The 18,218-nt window shown below is 38.6% G+C and overlaps 1 protein-coding gene across 1 annotated transcript; it reads right to left on the bottom strand.

The window, feature by feature from the left end:
• Positions 468-4,054, bottom strand: LOC109228945 (tropinone reductase 1-like). The gene is made up of 5 exons (XM_019394222.1): positions 3,859-4,054; positions 3,564-3,771; positions 2,732-2,948; positions 999-1,111; positions 468-887 (listed from the first exon to the last, which is right to left on the bottom strand). Exons 1-5 carry the CDS (start codon positions 3,951-3,953, stop codon positions 711-713), a joined length of 810 nt encoding a protein of 269 aa, XP_019249767.1. The 5' UTR covers positions 3,954-4,054; the 3' UTR covers positions 468-710.

Below are 18,218 nucleotides of genomic sequence, written 5' to 3'. Positions count from 1 at the left end.
AATAAATGAACAGAAATTGGCAGAATTATGTCCCGAGCCCACAAATTCCTTGTGTGTCCTTAAAGAATCTTATCCCCTCACTGTTGCCCAAGGTTAACGGATAAATTCTTCCCAGGATAGAACGGAACTTCCACCTTAGCGGTAGTGGCACTTCAAACCACTAAGTTATCAGCAAAGTCAAAATAATGGAGCAAATCACACGACGGACTTACTTTGTTTTGAAAGTAATGATGCAGAAAGAAGAAGGAGATGAAGCAGAAATTTAAGTCAATCAAATCAATTGACCGAAGCCGAAGCCGAGCGACGACGGCGCGAGGCCCCTTCCTTTTAGCTCCTTTTTAGAGCTTAAGGAAGTGCTTCTATATTTAAACCCAACAAAATACTTGTCTTTAACCAACGAGGGACAAAGTGCAAAAGCCAAAGTTACCTTTTCACCTTCTTCCCTCATTTCCCATTCACAATACCACTTCAACCCCAACAATAATTTCCTCCATTGACTTTATTATTCTTTTCACAACGGGGAAGATACATCTTCTAAATAATTGTACGAACATAAAAATTAAAGTTTATACATTGCAAACCAAACATAGTAAATTATATTAAAATGCAGCTCTCATAATTTATTAGCACAACTCATCAAACTTTAGGTACCTAATCCATATGTCACACAACTTTAAAATAGATAACCTTATTGGCGTACTGACTAATTTTTAAAAGCCATTTGCCGTATATCCTCCATCAACAAATATGATCTGGCCTGTGACGTATGAAGCAGCCGGGAAGCAAAGGAATGCCACAATAGATGAAATCTCATTAGGCTTTCCTGGTCGGCCCAATGGAGTTCGAACAATATACTTGTCAATTTGTTCCTTTTGCACAGGATTTTTCTGCAATAATAGTTTATGATAAATCTATTTTCATTGAATTTTTATAATCTATTTTCATGCTTATGTAAAAATCCGCAGAAACGAAGAGACGCAGAGAAGCAATCAACTTACAATTGCTTCTTCTATGAGAGGGGTTGCAATGACTGTTGGTGCAACTGCATTAACATGAATATTATCCTTAGCCCATTCGCATGCCATGTTTTTTGTCATTTGATTCATTGCAGCTATGCCGTGGGAAAGAGAAAATCAATAAGTCATATATACATAACATAAACACTCCTTTTTTCTTTCTCTTTTTCGTTTTTCCACATGTCTAGTCAAACATAAAATTTCTGACAGTTACAAGTCATGAAACACTAAACATGTTCCTCCCAAATTCTTACTCAATAGATTTTAATTCGGAAAAATTTGTTTGAGGGTCAACAAAGTAACCATGGCAATCTTCCAACAAATGGAACCTTATTGCAAAGATAAAAAATAAAAGAAAAAACATTGACCCTTAAAACACGAAAACAATTACTACTTAATTAGGCAAGATCACGAAATGATATTTTATTTAATAGGGCCACTCAATGAAATTAGTGGTTTAAACCTAAACCTTAATAAGAGGCATTATTCTTTTTTATTAAATTTATATGTTTTTATCTCAATCTTTATTATAGCATTGATATTTGGGTTGCCAAGTACGCACCGATAAACCATTAATCGACTACCCGCTACCTCTCACCAGCATAAGTGGATAACCTCACCAAGCTTAATTAGGTAATATTTTAAGAAACATACAAGGTTAACAGAATGACTTCTCAAATCCTAATCAATTGATCTAAAAAAAATTTATCACTAAATAGAGTATTTAGTTGCTTGTAAATAATTTTTAGATTACATGTTGAAGTGAAAAAATGACTTGGTACCAAAAAGATAAAAAATGATCAACTCTAAATTATTTTTTAAGGAACTTGTTAACAGAGGCGTATCTAAGTCTTAGGGTATGGGTTCACGTGAACCCATACTCCTTTCCCTAAACCATATATAAAAATGTTATATTTCTTGAGAATTACTTAATTATACGTGCGTGAACCTCAAAGACTCCTATGGTGCAATAATCAGTGGGTGCTTGTTAATTTGAGCTAGATTGAGCAATTGAAACACTACATGACACATGAAAGAACAATTTTCATTGATTGAATTGGAAGAATCTAGAGAGAGAAAGCTTGAGCTTAGCAGTTAGGAAGAAGGTCGGTTATGTACAAGTAAATCTGATTTCCATATTTATTGTACTATATAACAGCCTATTTTCTTATTCAACTAACTACCCCAAACTTTCTATTACTATATTTTAACCCCTGACTCTCAATAGTGCACCTCTACGAGTGAAATTGATTGTTTAAATCTCACTCCACACGGTCTTGTTTTTGGCGCGGAGTATAGATATATACGTAAAATCACTAAATATTTTAGAAAACTTTAGTTTTGTACCTATGATTTCAAAAGTGTAGTGAGTCCATGGTAGATACTAAAGTTAAACTCGTCAAATATAATTTTAAATTCTCTTCTTCACAATAGTGCACCCATCCTCTTGAAATCGTGGATCCGCCTCTGCTTGTTAAGTCTCATTATCAACATGTTATCCAACTACTCTCTTTGGGTTGGTCCATTATGTATAAAACTCAAAGATTTTTTCAGAAACTTATTGTCTAATAATCAACATTGTTAGAAAACTATTTTATCTACAAAATTGTATGTCTATCACGGAATTCAGTTTCAATGGTTCAAAGCAATTGCTGGTCTTAGTGTTTGAGCTGCCCCTGTTCTTGATTGAAATCTACGATGGTATTAAATTTTACCTTTAGTTGCAGAATACACGGACATTGCTGGTAACGCTACAAGAGATGCAATTGAAGAGATGGAGATGAGATTTCCATTTCCTGATACCTTCAACAGGGGGTATGCAAGTTGAGATAAGTGGTAACTGGCCTCAAAGTTAGTAACCATCATGGTGTTGTAATCCTCCGCACTCAAGTCTATAACTTCCTTATATGTAATCACCCCAGCATTATTCACCTAAAATTTTGGCAATAGGGAAATTTAATACGACAAGTTAGATGAATAATTACATATTAGAAGGAGAAGAAACAAAGGTAGATCAACATGCATTCAAAAGAAAACTTTTTACAGGGTTGGGGAAGTAAGCGGGTTAGTCTATTTCAAGAGTTCCCTCAAATCCTGTCATCCGTTCGCTAATTCTTGACGGCGAGCGAGATCTTTGAAATTCAATCAGAACAACACTGGATGGGTAAGATATAGTATTCTTGTCTGAGTCGCGTGGATCACAAAATGGGTCACATTCATCATTCATTGTCAGATCTAAGCATTTGATGATCATTCGGTTGTAGAGTTCTTATTGGACTATTAATTTTCTTCGACAGTATACGTAGTTCGACATTTAGCAAAGAAATATCTATCTACAGGGGCGATTTAGCGGTAATCTGAATCCACTACTTTTAAGTAAAGCATAATTTATGTGTAAAAATATATTATAATTGCAACAAATAATAGATATGAACATATAATTTAAAAAGTTAACAAGTTCAACACAATATTTTTTAAAAGTTAAACTCATAAAACTTAAATCTTGGATCTGCATCGAATACCCTAATGCTTTACTTTGGTACATACCAAAATGTTGAGCCTCCTACTGAAATAAAGGGCAACAGTGTCCATAAGCTTCTCCCTCTCGGAACGTGACATAAGGTCGCATACAGTACCAGCTACTTGAAATCCCTTGCTCATCCATTGCTCTAAGCATTCGTCAAGCTCTTTTTTATTACGTGAACATGTGTATACTGTTGCTCCAAAATATGCTAATTCTTCAACTATAGCATACCTAAAATAACATAAGAATCAATAAAATTACCTTTATTAGCTATCTCATCATCAATAGATGAGTACATTGAAAAGATTTGTCACCCACCCAATGCCTTTAGTGCCACCGGTAACAAGTGCAGTTGTGCCTTTGAGTGTCCACAACCTTCCTCTATCTTCGCCGCTAACTTGAGATTCAGCCATAAGCTTTTCGGTTTTATCTAGAAATGGATGGGGGTAGAGATGAACCAAACCAAATTGCTAAACTGAGTTGTGGTCTTAAATGTAAGTTGAAATTATTAAATAGTTCAATCCGTATAAATTTATGCCACAACATGGGAGGAGAGAAGCTTCAATATTAAATTAGTGGTGGCAAAATGGATTAAATAAATAATTTTTCACCCGTATTTTTAACTAAAAAATGGACGGATGATAAAATTTTGAAAAAATAGGTCAAATATAGATAACAACCATATTATCCACTTAGAAAATGGATAACTAATGGTTTAACTTTTATAATTTTAAAGACTCAAATTGGGAGTTTCTCAACTTTGGGAGACTAGAAATTCTACTGAAAGTGATCATATTCAACAAGCCATGGATATATGGATACCCATATTATTCGCCGGTTAATCGATTCCCTATCCGTATTAAATATGGGTTGTGTTAGATAATTTATCCATTTTTGTATTACCCATTTTTTAGCCGCCCATATTCCGCCCAATCCACGTGTTTGCCACCTTTACATTAAATTAACCACCCACATAATATAAGCTTCTGACTTTTTAAATAAACTATTTTAGGGTACATGCATTGCACGTATGCCTCGCGTCAAATAAATATGTATACAAGAACAATATGCCCGTTTTTTAATTTTTTTTTTCTTATCAATTTAGCATTGATATATTTGTGATAATATCCATATATATTAACCTTGTATTACATTTGCAATTGTTTGCAAATTCGAAAGGGAAAATATTTAGGAACATTTATGAAAACCATAGTTTTTGAATAAGAAAAATCAATCTAGTCATCAAGCTTAGGGTTATTCTCACCATTTCAATTCCATTTTATTCTCTTCTTTGAATTGTCAGCTTATTCTCATCTCAAAAAAAATTACACAACCAAAATTGGCATGAAAATAATATAACTAAATAACATATATCTGAATAAAATTACAGAGAAACACAAAAAATACTAAGTAGCACAGAGGTTACATTAATAATTGAAACTTGGGTCATAAATTAATAATTTTATGTCATCATGTCAATAAAAAACTTATAAAAACTATGAAATACAAGGCACATAAAAAACAATCCAAAAGCCTAAGAAAATTCATTCCTCCTAATCTTCTTCTAAGATCATATGGATAACATATTTATTAGATAAATAAATATAAATACAAAAATATAATAGAAGAAAATAGAATTTATCTATATAACCAGGGTAGGATCTACCTTATAGGTAAGGATAGTACGACGTAAGTTACGTTCTAGAGTAAGCTGGCTCAGTGAAGGGGACTGAACTCAAAATTCTTCCACGTTTGTGCCACAAATAATAGAAGAACTAATAAGATTGTATTTTTCAAAGATATGGAGGGTAACTGGATAGTCGATCCTCAGGAAATCATGGATCACACCAACAATTATTTTAAGCAAATTTTCACTACGGACCACATTTACTCTGACTGGTCAGCTATTATAAATGACCTCCCTAGTTATAAATTTTGGAACTTATCTTCCTTAGACAATTCTTTGTCCCAGTCAGAACTCAAAAAATCAATTTTCAATTTTAAACCTTTTAAATCACCCGGGCCAGATGATCTTCATCCGTTCTTCTTCCAAAAGTATTGGCAGCTTTTAAGAACCTCTGTCACAAATCTTTGCCATCAAGCATTTGAATCAGGCAAACTACCAGAGAGGATAAATGAAACTTACCTCTGCCTTATCCCAAATATTCTCAACGCTAATAATTTGAAAAATTTCCGACCTATTAGGCTTTGTAACACAATTTATAAAATAATCTAAAAAACCAATAGACTAAAACCCTTTTTAAAAAATTTTAATTTGCCCTTACCAGGCTAGCTTCATTAAGGGTAGACGTACTAGTGACAATGCTATTATAATTCAGGAACTAATGCTTAAAATGCACAAACAAAAAGGTGCAAAGGCTAACCTAGTTATGAAAATAGACCTAGAAAAGGCTTTCGACCGATTAAGTTATTTACAGAACCCTTCGTCATTTTAATTTTCCTACAAAAATCTCTACCTTAATTATGGATAGTATCACAACCAACAAGATAGCTGTCTTAGTTAATGGTAGTAAGAGTGATTTCTTCTCTCCTAGTACAGGTATTAGGCATGGAGATCCTTTATCTCCTTATATATTTATCCTTTGTATGGAAATGTTGTCCATCCAAATCAACCATCAAGTAGATATTGGTACCTGGTCTCCCATTAATATGGGAAGGAACCAATGCCAGTTATCCTACCTACTCTACGCAAATGACCTCACCCTAATGCACAAGATTGATAAAAAATCCCCTAAATCAATTCTCAATTTCATGAACTCTTTTTGCAAATTGTCAGGCCAAAATATTAATTTGTCAAAGTCCAAAATCATTGTCTCCAAAAACTGCCCCACTCATACCTCAAAAGCTTCGTCAAAACTTTTTAATATGAAAATTAGTAATAATTTTGGAAAATACCTGGGTTTTCCAATTACAAACACCAAGCTTGACCTTCTGATTACCAGTTCATCCTTGATAAACTAGCAAACAAATTGGCTTCTTGGAAATCAAATTTTCTTAGTATGGCAGGGAGGACAACTCTTGCAGCGGCATCCCTAAACAGCATTCCCAACCACGTCATGCCGTACAACTACCTGCCCACTAGGATTACCAAACACATTCACAAAATCCAGAAAAATTTCATTTGGGGTTTCACTATGAACTCAAAAAAAAATTCACCTAGTCTCTTGGGATACTTTGACAAAGGGTAAGGACAAATGGGGGCTTGGCATCCACTTAGCAAAAGAAAAAAACCTAGTAACCCTAGCTAACCTCTCATGGAGACTCATACACAAATCCAAACTTCCTTGGTCTCAAATTCTTACCTCACTTTATGGTTCATCCAAAAATTTAAATACCTCTTCTTTTATTTGAGAAAGTGTAGCAAAAGGGTGGGAAGTTTGCAAAAAGGTTTAAAATGGATCCCACATACCAACTCTTCTATGAACATCTGGGAAACAAATTGGATCCCAAAATCCTCTTTGCTAAGAAATCAAATAGAGGGTCCTCTCACTTTTCCCAGCAATAACCTTACTATCAAAGATATTTGGTCTAATAATAATTTGGACTTATCAAAAATTCTCTTTGAGCTTCCTCAACACATTAAGAATGCCATCTCTCCATTCACCCTCTCCATAATGCCCATGACTCCTGTTACTGGGAATTAACAGGAAAAGGTATTTTCTCGTCAAAAACTTGCTACAAAATAATTCAATCAAAGGATATTAACTCGGTGGATTTTAAATGTATTTGGGATGCTCATTGCACAAACAAGATAAAATTTTTGCTGTGGAAATGCCTTCATAATATGCTGCCCACTCGCTCATACTTAAAACATATAGGTTTGAACATTGATCCTCTTTGTCCTGTGTGTAAAAGGAAATCTGAAACCATTGAACACATCTTCACAGCTTGTAAAGTTGTTAAAAATTATTGGACTACATTAGGTTTAAGTTTTTCTCCCGGTCAAAGCGGTACACACTGGGTCCATAATATTAGAGACCTAAATTCTTTCACCCCCTCCCCTACCTTAAATGGGAGGATCTTTACCCATTTGTCCTGTAGTGTATTTGGTTAAACGGAAAAAATAATAATCATTCTAACATGACCTCCAATTTCAACCCTTCTCATGCAATTTCTCTAGCTTTAGAGTATAAGCTCCTCACCACAAAGGAACATTTAATTGTCCATTCTCATACAATTGAGGCTGCATGGCACAAACCACCTCCAAATTATTTTAAGCTAAACATAGATGGAGCCTTCAAAGAAAATACGAACATGGGAGGCATGGGTGGAGTATTCAGAGACCATATGGAAAACTGGATAATGGGTTATCAACACTCCAGTCCCTCAAGCTCACCCCTTTAAGCTGAATCGGAAGCCCTAAAGGAAGGACTCACAATTGCTCTAACTCATGGCTATACATCACTGTGGTTGAAACGGACGCAACAGAGGTAATCAAAATATTACATTCTAATTGTGTCCCTTACAACTCGACTATTGTTATTTGCAGCTGGTTAATGCACCAGCTGAAGCAACCGAAGATCAGCCATAACTTTCGGGAGGGAAACAAGGTAGCTCATAAGATGGCTAAGGAAGCACTCAAGCATGCAAGAAAACACCTGCTTTTTGATAATCCTGTCCCTTTTGTTTTAAATAACTTAGCAATGGATAAGTATGGTTATGTGTATTTGGTTAAAAACATTAGTACAAATGTATGTTGCAGTTTGGTCGAGATGGGGAATTTGAATGTCCTCAAGGCTTGTAATTTCTTTAATGATGTAACTAATAGTACTCTGTAATGTTTAATATATTATCTTTGTTCTGTTAAAAAAAAGGATAGTACGACACCCGCACGCTTCAGCAAAAGCTCTCGCTAAGTGTATATATATATATATATATATATATATATATATATATATATATATATATATATATATATATATATATACATAAAGTGGCACCCAAAATACACGGATGACATTTGGGTGTCGTGGTTCACCATTGCTTCTGAAGTCTCACGGTCAAGGTTTAATTCCCTGCAATAGCATCTTCCATTTTCTTTTATTTTCCCTTTACTTATTAGTCCCTATTTTCTTTACCCGCTCGGATCTAAAGTAGTTTAATCTCTTCAATGCAACTTCAGAAATCAAATATGAAATTCTCCTACCTTTCAACTACAACTTCATAAATTCAAATATTAAGTAGTTCAAGCTCTTCAAAGAAACTTCAGATTTCGCATCTGATTCTATATGTTTCAATTACAACTTCAGAAATTCGACTCTTAAGTAGTTCAATTTTTCAATACAAAATCAGATTTAAAATCTGAAATCTTAAGCAATTTAATTTTTCAATACAACTTTAGATTCAAAATTAGATTCAAAATCTGAAGTTATAAAACATAAACTTGTTCTTTGAATTTCAACAATCCAACACACGATTCAACATCCAAATCTACTCCAAATAAGCTCAAATTTGAATCATAGTTTTCAAATATCATAAAGAGCAAATCTCAATCATCAAATTATTAAACAACAACAAATGTAACAAATCCATTTTGCAACTAAGAAGAAAAAGAAACCCTAAATACAAAGAAGAAGAAAGCAGCAGTTAAACCTTTTTTCTAAAAGTGGATATAGATTCATTCGGTGGCGCAAAACCAGGGGCCGCGTGAAAATTTTACTTTTCGTTTCCCTCTATTTTCTTCCCGTGATTTGCTACTAAATCTCTCTATCATTTCTAAAAAAAATTCCTTACATTAACCTCATTTTGCTACCTACAATTATACCTTATTTCATGCACAACTTTTTTCGATATTTAATATGAAATGATTCTCGATAATATGTAGTTTTTCTCTTTTTAATGACTGTCACGACAAAAAATCAATCTAGTCATGATGACATCTAACCCAACTCGCTATTTAAGCCAAATAACATCCAACACAACTCAAATCAGAATAATAAGAGTCAATGATAAAAATAACTAAAATTCTGTACAAAATCCAAATGATTGGTATTGCTCTCAAACGCACATGCAAGTATACATGGTTGACAAGTAATATAGGATTGTAAGTCCAGATATCGTACCCAAATGGACTTGTGATTAACTATCAACTAAATTAAATTAAGACAATAAATCTATTCAATCACTTTTCTAAAGAGTATTAACTACAACTAATCTAGATAGCAAACTAAGAGATTAAAGGAAACTAGTTGGAGAATATTAGAGAAGAATTTAATGGGAGTGAATATTCCAGAGCTATGGGTTAGCTAACAACCCCGTTGAGTTTTCCGTTTAAACCGTCTAATTTATTTATTTATTTTATTGATTGACAGGGTTAATATTGCCCGTAGCCTTCTCCCAAAGTACTACTCGCCTATTCAAGCTACCTAACGCCTATATTCCTATGGAATTAGGATTAACAAGAACACATTAATAATTCCCGTATAATAACCAAGCAAAGCGATTAGGTATATCCTTATCCTAACCGCAAATTTGTTCCCAATGCTTGAGTTCAAGATCTTGCTCTACTCAATCTTATTTACAATCTATAATTCTCTCTCCCGAGTTCAATCCTAGATTCGTAGATAATATATAATAGGTGATCAAGCAATCAAATAATTAAGCGCATGATTGAATAAATAAACCAATATGATAAAATAATAAGAATAATTCAAGCTTCAAACTACAACATGCATGTAGCACCATCAACTCTAGAACTAATAAACTATAAAGTTAAAGGAATATAAGAGAAGAAAAACTAGTTAGAAGCCTCCTTCAAGCGTGGTCCATGTTCCACCACGTGAATTCTCCTTCAAAGTATGTTAGATATCCTTCAAATTAGGTTTAGGACCCCATTTGTACGAGTTAGAACCATGTAGGGCTGAAATAACATTGTCCCGGACGAGATAGGAAAAATTCCGCAATGCAGGGTCCAGGCCAGCGCGAGGCGCTGGCCCTGGCACAAGAAGCAGTGACGAAATTTGCGGCCAAGTATGTTTTTGCCTTCTTTCTATCACGACCCGGATTTTCCACCCTCGAGAGTCGTGATGGCGCCTACTAATACGAGCTAGGCAAGCCAATTATTTGCACAATTTACCTTTTTACCCATTTTATAATCATTAACTTAAGCGGAAGAGAAAGCAATAAGCTATCAGAACATGAATCCAATACAACTGTTTGAATCTCGACTACCCAGAATTGGTGTCACAGTTTCACAAACGGTCTAAGAACACTACAAATAAAGGTCTGAAAAAAATAAATACAACACTGTCTCTGGAAATGCATGAAAGAAACAGGAATAGTGGATGGAAGGAGACGCCAAGGCCTACGGACGCCTGCAGGACTACCTCGGGTCGCCTGATGAATAAGAATCAGCAATCTCAATGCGGTGCGAAGTCTACAACACTGGGGTCTGCACAAAAGAGTGCAGAGTGTAGTATCAGCACAACCGACCCCATGTGCTGGTAAGTGCCTAGCCTAACCTCGGAGAAGTAGTGACGAGGCTAGGACCAGACTACCAAATAAACCTGTGCAGTTATATAATATACAGCGGAAAGTAAAGCAGGAATAAGCAAGTAAAGGTGGGGGGGGGGGGATGAAACTTGTTGCGGGGGTATACCAGTATTAACAGTAAATCCAGAGTAACAGTCTATGGTCAGCTTAGAATTCACAGCAAAACAACAGAATCTAATATCCAAACTAAATACGCTTGTATCAATAATTGTTGTGGCACGCAACTCGATCCCAATATATATATAACAACACTGTTGCGGCGTGCAACCCGATCCATATCATTTATCATTGTTGCGGCGTGCAACCCGATCCACATATATCATTGTTGCGGCATGCAACCCGGTCCACATATAATATTGTTGCGGCGTGCAACCCGATCCACATATAATATTGTAGCGGCGTGCAACCCGATCCACATATAATATTGTTGCAGCGTGCAACCCGATCCACATATAATATTATTGCGGCGTGCAACCCGATCCACATATAATATTCACAATCATAACGAGAGTCCCGACAAGGGATCAATAAGGTCTACACTATCCCGGCAAGGGATTCGACAACATAAGTAATTACATACCGGCGAGGGAGAAACAGCTATAACCAAACTTGTTCCAACATCTTACTACCTCAGCTATAACCAAACTTGTTCCAACATCTAACTACCTCAGCTATAACCAAACTTGTTCCAACATCTAACTACCTCAGCTATAACCAAACTTGTTCCAACATCTAACTACCTCAGCTATAACCAAACTTGTTCCCCGAGAATAACCATCATCCTTACCCAACACAAAGAATCATCAACCTAAGCATCCGTAATACCAATTAAGAACACAATGCAAGGGAACCACAACTCGATAATAGCCCGGCAAGGGGGCAACATAATGATCTCTCCTCTTTCTCACTTTTACTTCACAATTCACTTCACAACTCGAGCCAATGCTCTAGAGGTTCAATTATCACTTATAGTTTCACAATTCGTTAAACAACTTGAGCCAACGCTCCTCAATGTTCATAGGTCACAATTCTTTCCACAAACTTTACATAACAATAGAAACCTTCACCAAGGCATAAATAATACAACGAAATCATGGAAATCACAATATGAGACTCACGGTCATGCTCGGCACCAACGTATAGATACTCGTCACTATGCCTATATGTCATACTCAACAAGAAAAAAATAGCAAATAGGACACAACTCCTAATCCCTCAAGCTAAGGTTAGACCAAACACTTACCTCGAACTTCCACGGCCAACTCAAGCCTCAAACACCGCTTTCCCTTTCGAATTTGGCTCCAAATCAGTCGTATCTAAACATAATCGACTTAATAACATCAATAAATGCTCAACAATCCAATTCCAATACTTAAATATAGCTTTTTAATCATTCTTCCCAAAAAGTCAAAAATTGACCCCGGCCCCGCTTGGTCAAAACACGAGGTTCGGACCAAAACCCGATCACCCATTCACCCACGAGCCCGAATATATTATTTGTTCCAAAATTCGACCCCAAAACGAGGTCTAAATCATAATTAATCAAAAAGCCCTAACTCTACCCAAATTCCTAATTTTCTACCCTTAAGAACATGATTTAAGCCTAGAAATCTAATGGGTGTTAATGGAAATTGAAGAAAATGAGTCTAAGATTACATACCTATGAATTGGTGGTGAAATCCCCTTTCAAAAATCGCCCAATTTGGTGTTTAGATGAAGAAGTTATGAGTTTTTGGTGAAAATCCCGTAATGGCTACTGTTTTAAGTGTTGGGCGACAGTGTTCATCACGTTCGTGAGAACACTGTCGCGATCGCGAAGAGCTGCCAGTAAGTGGACTTATGCGATCGCGATTTCCTCTGCGCGTTCGTGAAGGGTAAGCCTCCCTGACCTTCGCGTTCGCGACAGCATTACGCATTCGCGTAGAAGAAAAGACGAGTCCCCAGCCCACCTCCAGTTTACAGTACGCGTTCGCATCACACAGGTCGCGTTCGTGATGAGCAACCCCCCAGTGCTCCGCGTTCGCGACTGTGGCTTCGCGTTCACGAAGAACGAATCCACCCCTATCCCAATTCCCCTTTCGCGATCGCGAGTGTTACTATGCGATCATGATGCATAAAAGATCTGTGCACCTGTAGCAGTAATTCTGCAACTTTTCCTAAGTCCAAAACCCTCCGAAACATATCCGAAACACACCCGAGCCCTCGGGGCTCCTAACCAAACATACGTTCTAACTCAATAACATCATACGAACTTAGTCGTGCGATCAAATCGCCAAAATAACCTCAATAGCAACAAATTAAACCCCAAAATCCATGGAATTTTTAAAAACTTCTTAAAGCGTCAAACTTTGCATTTACGGTCCGAATCACGTCAAACAGATTCCGTTTCTTACCAAACTTCACAGAGTTATCTTAAATCACATATAAGACCTGTACTGGGCGCCGGAACCAAAATACAGGCCGATACCAACATGTCCAAATCAAAATTCATTTCAAATTCCTTTAAACAATTTCAGAAAATAATTTTCTTTAAAAATTCATTTCTCGGGCTTAGGACCTCGGAATTCGATTCCGGGCGTACGCCCAAGTCCCATATTTTACTACGGACCCTCCGGGATCGTCAAATCACGGGTTCGAGTTTGTTTACCCAAAACATTGACCGAAGTCAAATTAACTCATTTTATAGATTTTCATATTTAGGCTTTCCGGCTACGCGCCCGGACTGCGCATGCAAATCGAGGTGAAGCTAAAAGAGGTCTTTAAGGCCTCGATACGTATAATTCATTTTAAAAACAAGTGATGACCTTTTGGGTTATCACATCCTCCACCTCTAAAACAATCGTTCGTCCTCGAACGGACATAAGAAGGAAGAACCTGAGTCGGAGAAAAGATGGGGATAACGGCTCCGAATATCGGACTCGGACTCCCAGGTCGATGCCTCAGCAGGCTGACCTCTCCACCGGACACGAACAGAAGGAAAACTCTTCGACCTCAACTAACAAACCTGCCGGTCTAGAATAGCTACCGGCTCCTCCTCATAAGACAAGTCCTTGTCCAACTGGACAATGCTGAAATCTAACACGTGGGATGGATCGCCGTGATATTTCCGAAGCATGGACACATGAAGCACTGAATGCACGACTGATAAGCTAGGCGGCAATGCAAGTCTATAAGCCACCTCTCCCACTCGATCAAGAATCTCAAACGGGCCAATGAACCTAGGGCTAAGCTTGCCCTTCTTCCTAAATCTCATCACGCCCTTCATAGGAGACACTCGAAGCAGTACCCGCTCACCGACCATGAAAGCCAAATCTCGAACCTTGCGGTCGGCATAATTCTTCTGCTTGACTGAGCTGTACGAAGCCTATCCTGAATGATCCTGACCTTATCCAAGGCATCCTGAACCAGATCCGTACCTAACAACCGAGCCTCTCCTGGCTCAAACCATCCAACCGGAGACCGACACCGCCTACCATATAAAGCCTCATTGGGAGCCATCTGGATGCTCGACTGGTAGCTGTTGTTGTAGGCAAACTCTGCTAAAGGCAAAAATTGATCCCACGAGCCTCCAAAGTCAATGACACAAGCTCGGAGCATATCCTCCAAATCTGAATAGTCCGCTCGGACTGCCCGTCCGTCTGAGGATGAAATGCTGTGCTCAACTCAACCCGTGTGCCCAGCTCTCGCTGAACTGCCCTCCAGAAATGTGAGGTAAAATGTGTACCTCGATCCAAAATGATAGACACGGGCACACCATGAAGACGAACAATCTCCCGGATATAGATCTCAGCTAACCTCTCGGAAGAATATGAGACTGCCACAGGAATGAAATGCGCTGACTTGGTCGGCCTATCAACAATAACCCACACTGCATCGAACTTCTTCTGAGTCTGTGGGAGTCTAACAACGAAGTCCATAGTGATCCGCTCCCACTTCCACTCAGGAATCTCAATCTCCCGGAACAAACCACCAGGCCTCTGATGCTCATACTTAACCTGCTGGATCTCCTGGAACAAACCACCAGGCCTCTGATGCTCATACTTAACCTGCTGGCAATTCAAACATCGAGCCACATATGCAACGATATCCTTCTTCATTCTCCGCCACTGCCGCAAATCCTAATACATCTTTGCGGCGCCCGGATGAATAGAGTATCGGGAGCTATGGGCCTCCTCTAAAATCAACTCTCGAAGTCCATCTACATTAGGCACACAAACTCGACCCTGCAATCTCAAAACTCCATCATCACCTAAGGTAACCTGCTTGGCACCTCCGTGCTGCACCGTGTCTCTAAGGACATACAAATGTGGATCATCATACTGCCAATCTCGGATACGCTCCAATAATGAAGAACGAGCGACTGTGCAAGCTAACACACGACTGGGCTCAGAAACATCTAGCCTCACGAACTGATTGTCCAAAGCCTGAACATCCAAAGCAAGCCGTCTCTCACCGACCGGAATATTAGCGAGACTGCCCATACTGGCTGACTTCCTACTCAAAGCATCGGCCACCACATTGGCCTTTCCCAAATGATATAAGATGGTGATATCATAGTCTTTCAACAACTCCAACCATCTCCTCTGCCTCAAATTCAACTCCTTTTGCTTGAACCAATACTGAAGACTCTTGTGATTCGTGAACACCTCACATGCCATGCCATACAGATAATGCCTCCAAATCTTCAATGCGTGAACAATGGCTGCTAACTCCAAATCATGAACCGGATAGTTCTTCTCATGAATCTTCAACTGTCGTGAAACATAAGCAATGACCTTGCCATCCTGCATCAACACTGCACCCAGCCCAATACGAGATGCATCACAATAAACTGTATAAGGCCCTGAACCTGTGGGCAAAACCAATACCGGTGCCGTAGTCAAGCTATCTTGAGCTTCTGAAAGCTCGCCTCACACTCATCCGACCATCTGAACTAGGCACTCTTCTGGGTCAACCTGGTCATCGGGGCTGCGATAGATGAAAACCCCTCCACAAACCGACGATAGTAGCCTACCAATCCCAAGAAACTCCAAATCTCTGTAGCTGATGCTGGTCTAGGCCAATTCTTGACTACCTCAATCTTCTTCGGATCAACCTGAATACCCTCTGCTGATAGAACATGACCCTGAACTGCAACTGAACTCAACCAGAACTCACACTTCGAAAACTTAGCATATAACTGACTATCACTCAAGGTGTGAAGAACCACTCTAAGATGTTGCTCGTGCTCCTCCCAGCTGCGGGAATATATCAAAATATTATCAATGAAGACTATCACGAACGAATCCAGATAAGGCCTGAACACTCAGTTCATCAAATCCATAAAAGCTGCTGGGGCATTTGTCAACCCGAATGACATAACCAAGAACTCATAATGCCCGTACCGAGTGCGGAAAGCTGTCTTAGGGACATCAGATGCCCTAATCTTCAACTGATGGCAGCCAGATCAAGTCAATCTTTGAAAATACCTTGGCACCCTGAAACTGATCAAACAAATCATCGATCCTCGGCAGCAGATACTTATTCTTGATCGTAACCTTGTTCAATTGCCGGTAATCAATGCACATCCTCATCGACCCATCCTTCTTTTTAACAAACAACACCGGCGCACCCCAAGGCAAAACGCTGGGTCTAATGAAACCCTTCTTAATCAAGTCTCGCAACTGCTCCTTCAACTCTTTCAACTCAGGCGGGGCCATACGATACGGCGGAATAGAAATGGGCTGAGTGCCCGAAGCCAAACCAATGCAAAAATCAATATCCCTATCGGGTGGCATACCCAGCAGGTATGAAGGGAATACCTCTAGAAACTCACGAACAACGGGCATAGAATCAATAGAAGGAACCACTAGGCATGACCAGATGCGGCGCCAAAAATCCCCTTTCAAAAATCGCCCAATTTGGTGTTTAGATGAAGAAGTTATGAGTTTTTGGTGAAAATCCAGTAATGGCTACTGTTTTAAGTGCTGGGAGACAGTGTTCATCGCGTTCGCGAGAACACTATCGCGATCGCGAAGAGCTGCCAGTAAGTGGACTTACGCGATCACGATTTCCTCTACGCGTTCGTGAAGGGTAAGCCTCCCTGACCTTCACGTTCGCGGACAGCATTACGCGTTCGCGTAGAAGAAAAGAGGAGTCCCCAGCCCACCTCCAGTTTACACTACGCGTTCGCGTCACACAGGTCGCGTTCGCGATGAGCAACCCCCTAGTGCTCCGCGTTCTCGACTGTGGCTTCACATTCGCGAAGAACGAATCCACCCCTGTCCCAATTTCCCTTTCGCGATCGCGAGTGTTACTACGCGATCGCGATGCACAAAAGATCTGTGCACCTGCAGCAGCAATTCTGCAACTTTTCCTAAGTCCAAAGCCTTCCGAAACACATCCGAAACACACCCGAGCCCTCGGGGCTCCTTACCAAACATAAGTACTAACTCAGTAACATCATACGAACTTAACCGTGCGATCAAATTTCCAAAATAACCTTAATAGCAATGAATAAAACCCCAAAATCCATGGAATTGTTAAAAACTTCTTAAAGCATCAAACTTTGCATTTACGGTCCGAATCACGTCAAACGGATTCTGTTTCTTACCAAACTTCACAGAGTTATCTTAAATCACATATAAGACCTGTACCGGGGGCAGGAACCAAAATACGGGCCCGATACCAACATGTTCAAATCAAAATTCATTTCAAATTCCTTTAAACAATTTTAGAAAACAATTTTCTTTAAAAATTCATTTCTCGGGCTTGGGACCTCGGAATTCTATTCCGGGCATACGCCCAAGTCCCATATTTTCCTACGGACCCTCCGGGACCGTCAAATCACGGGTCCGGGTCCGTTTACCCAAAACGTTGGCCGAAGTCAAATTAACTCATTTTATAGTCAAAATTTATCATTTTTTTCATAAATTTTCATATTTAGGCTTTTCAGCTACGCGCCCGGATAACGCACGTAAATCGAGGTGAAGCTAAAAGAGATCTTTTAGGCCTCGAAACGTAGAATTCATTTTAAAAACAAGTGATGACCTTTTGGGTCATCACACTTTCACTAATTGATTTAAGTTGTTTTTCTCCTTTGTTCTTGTCTTCAACTTGGGGGACAAACACCAAAGGGTCTCCCCTCCCATCTTTCTCCTTTTTATATTTGTTTATTTTTCTTTCTT

This window comes from Nicotiana attenuata, chromosome 1 (genome assembly GCF_001879085.1).
Source record: "Nicotiana attenuata strain UT chromosome 1, NIATTr2, whole genome shotgun sequence".
Taxonomy (NCBI): domain Eukaryota; kingdom Viridiplantae; phylum Streptophyta; class Magnoliopsida; order Solanales; family Solanaceae; genus Nicotiana; species Nicotiana attenuata.
This window is presented reverse-complemented; position numbering and strand designations above follow the sequence as displayed.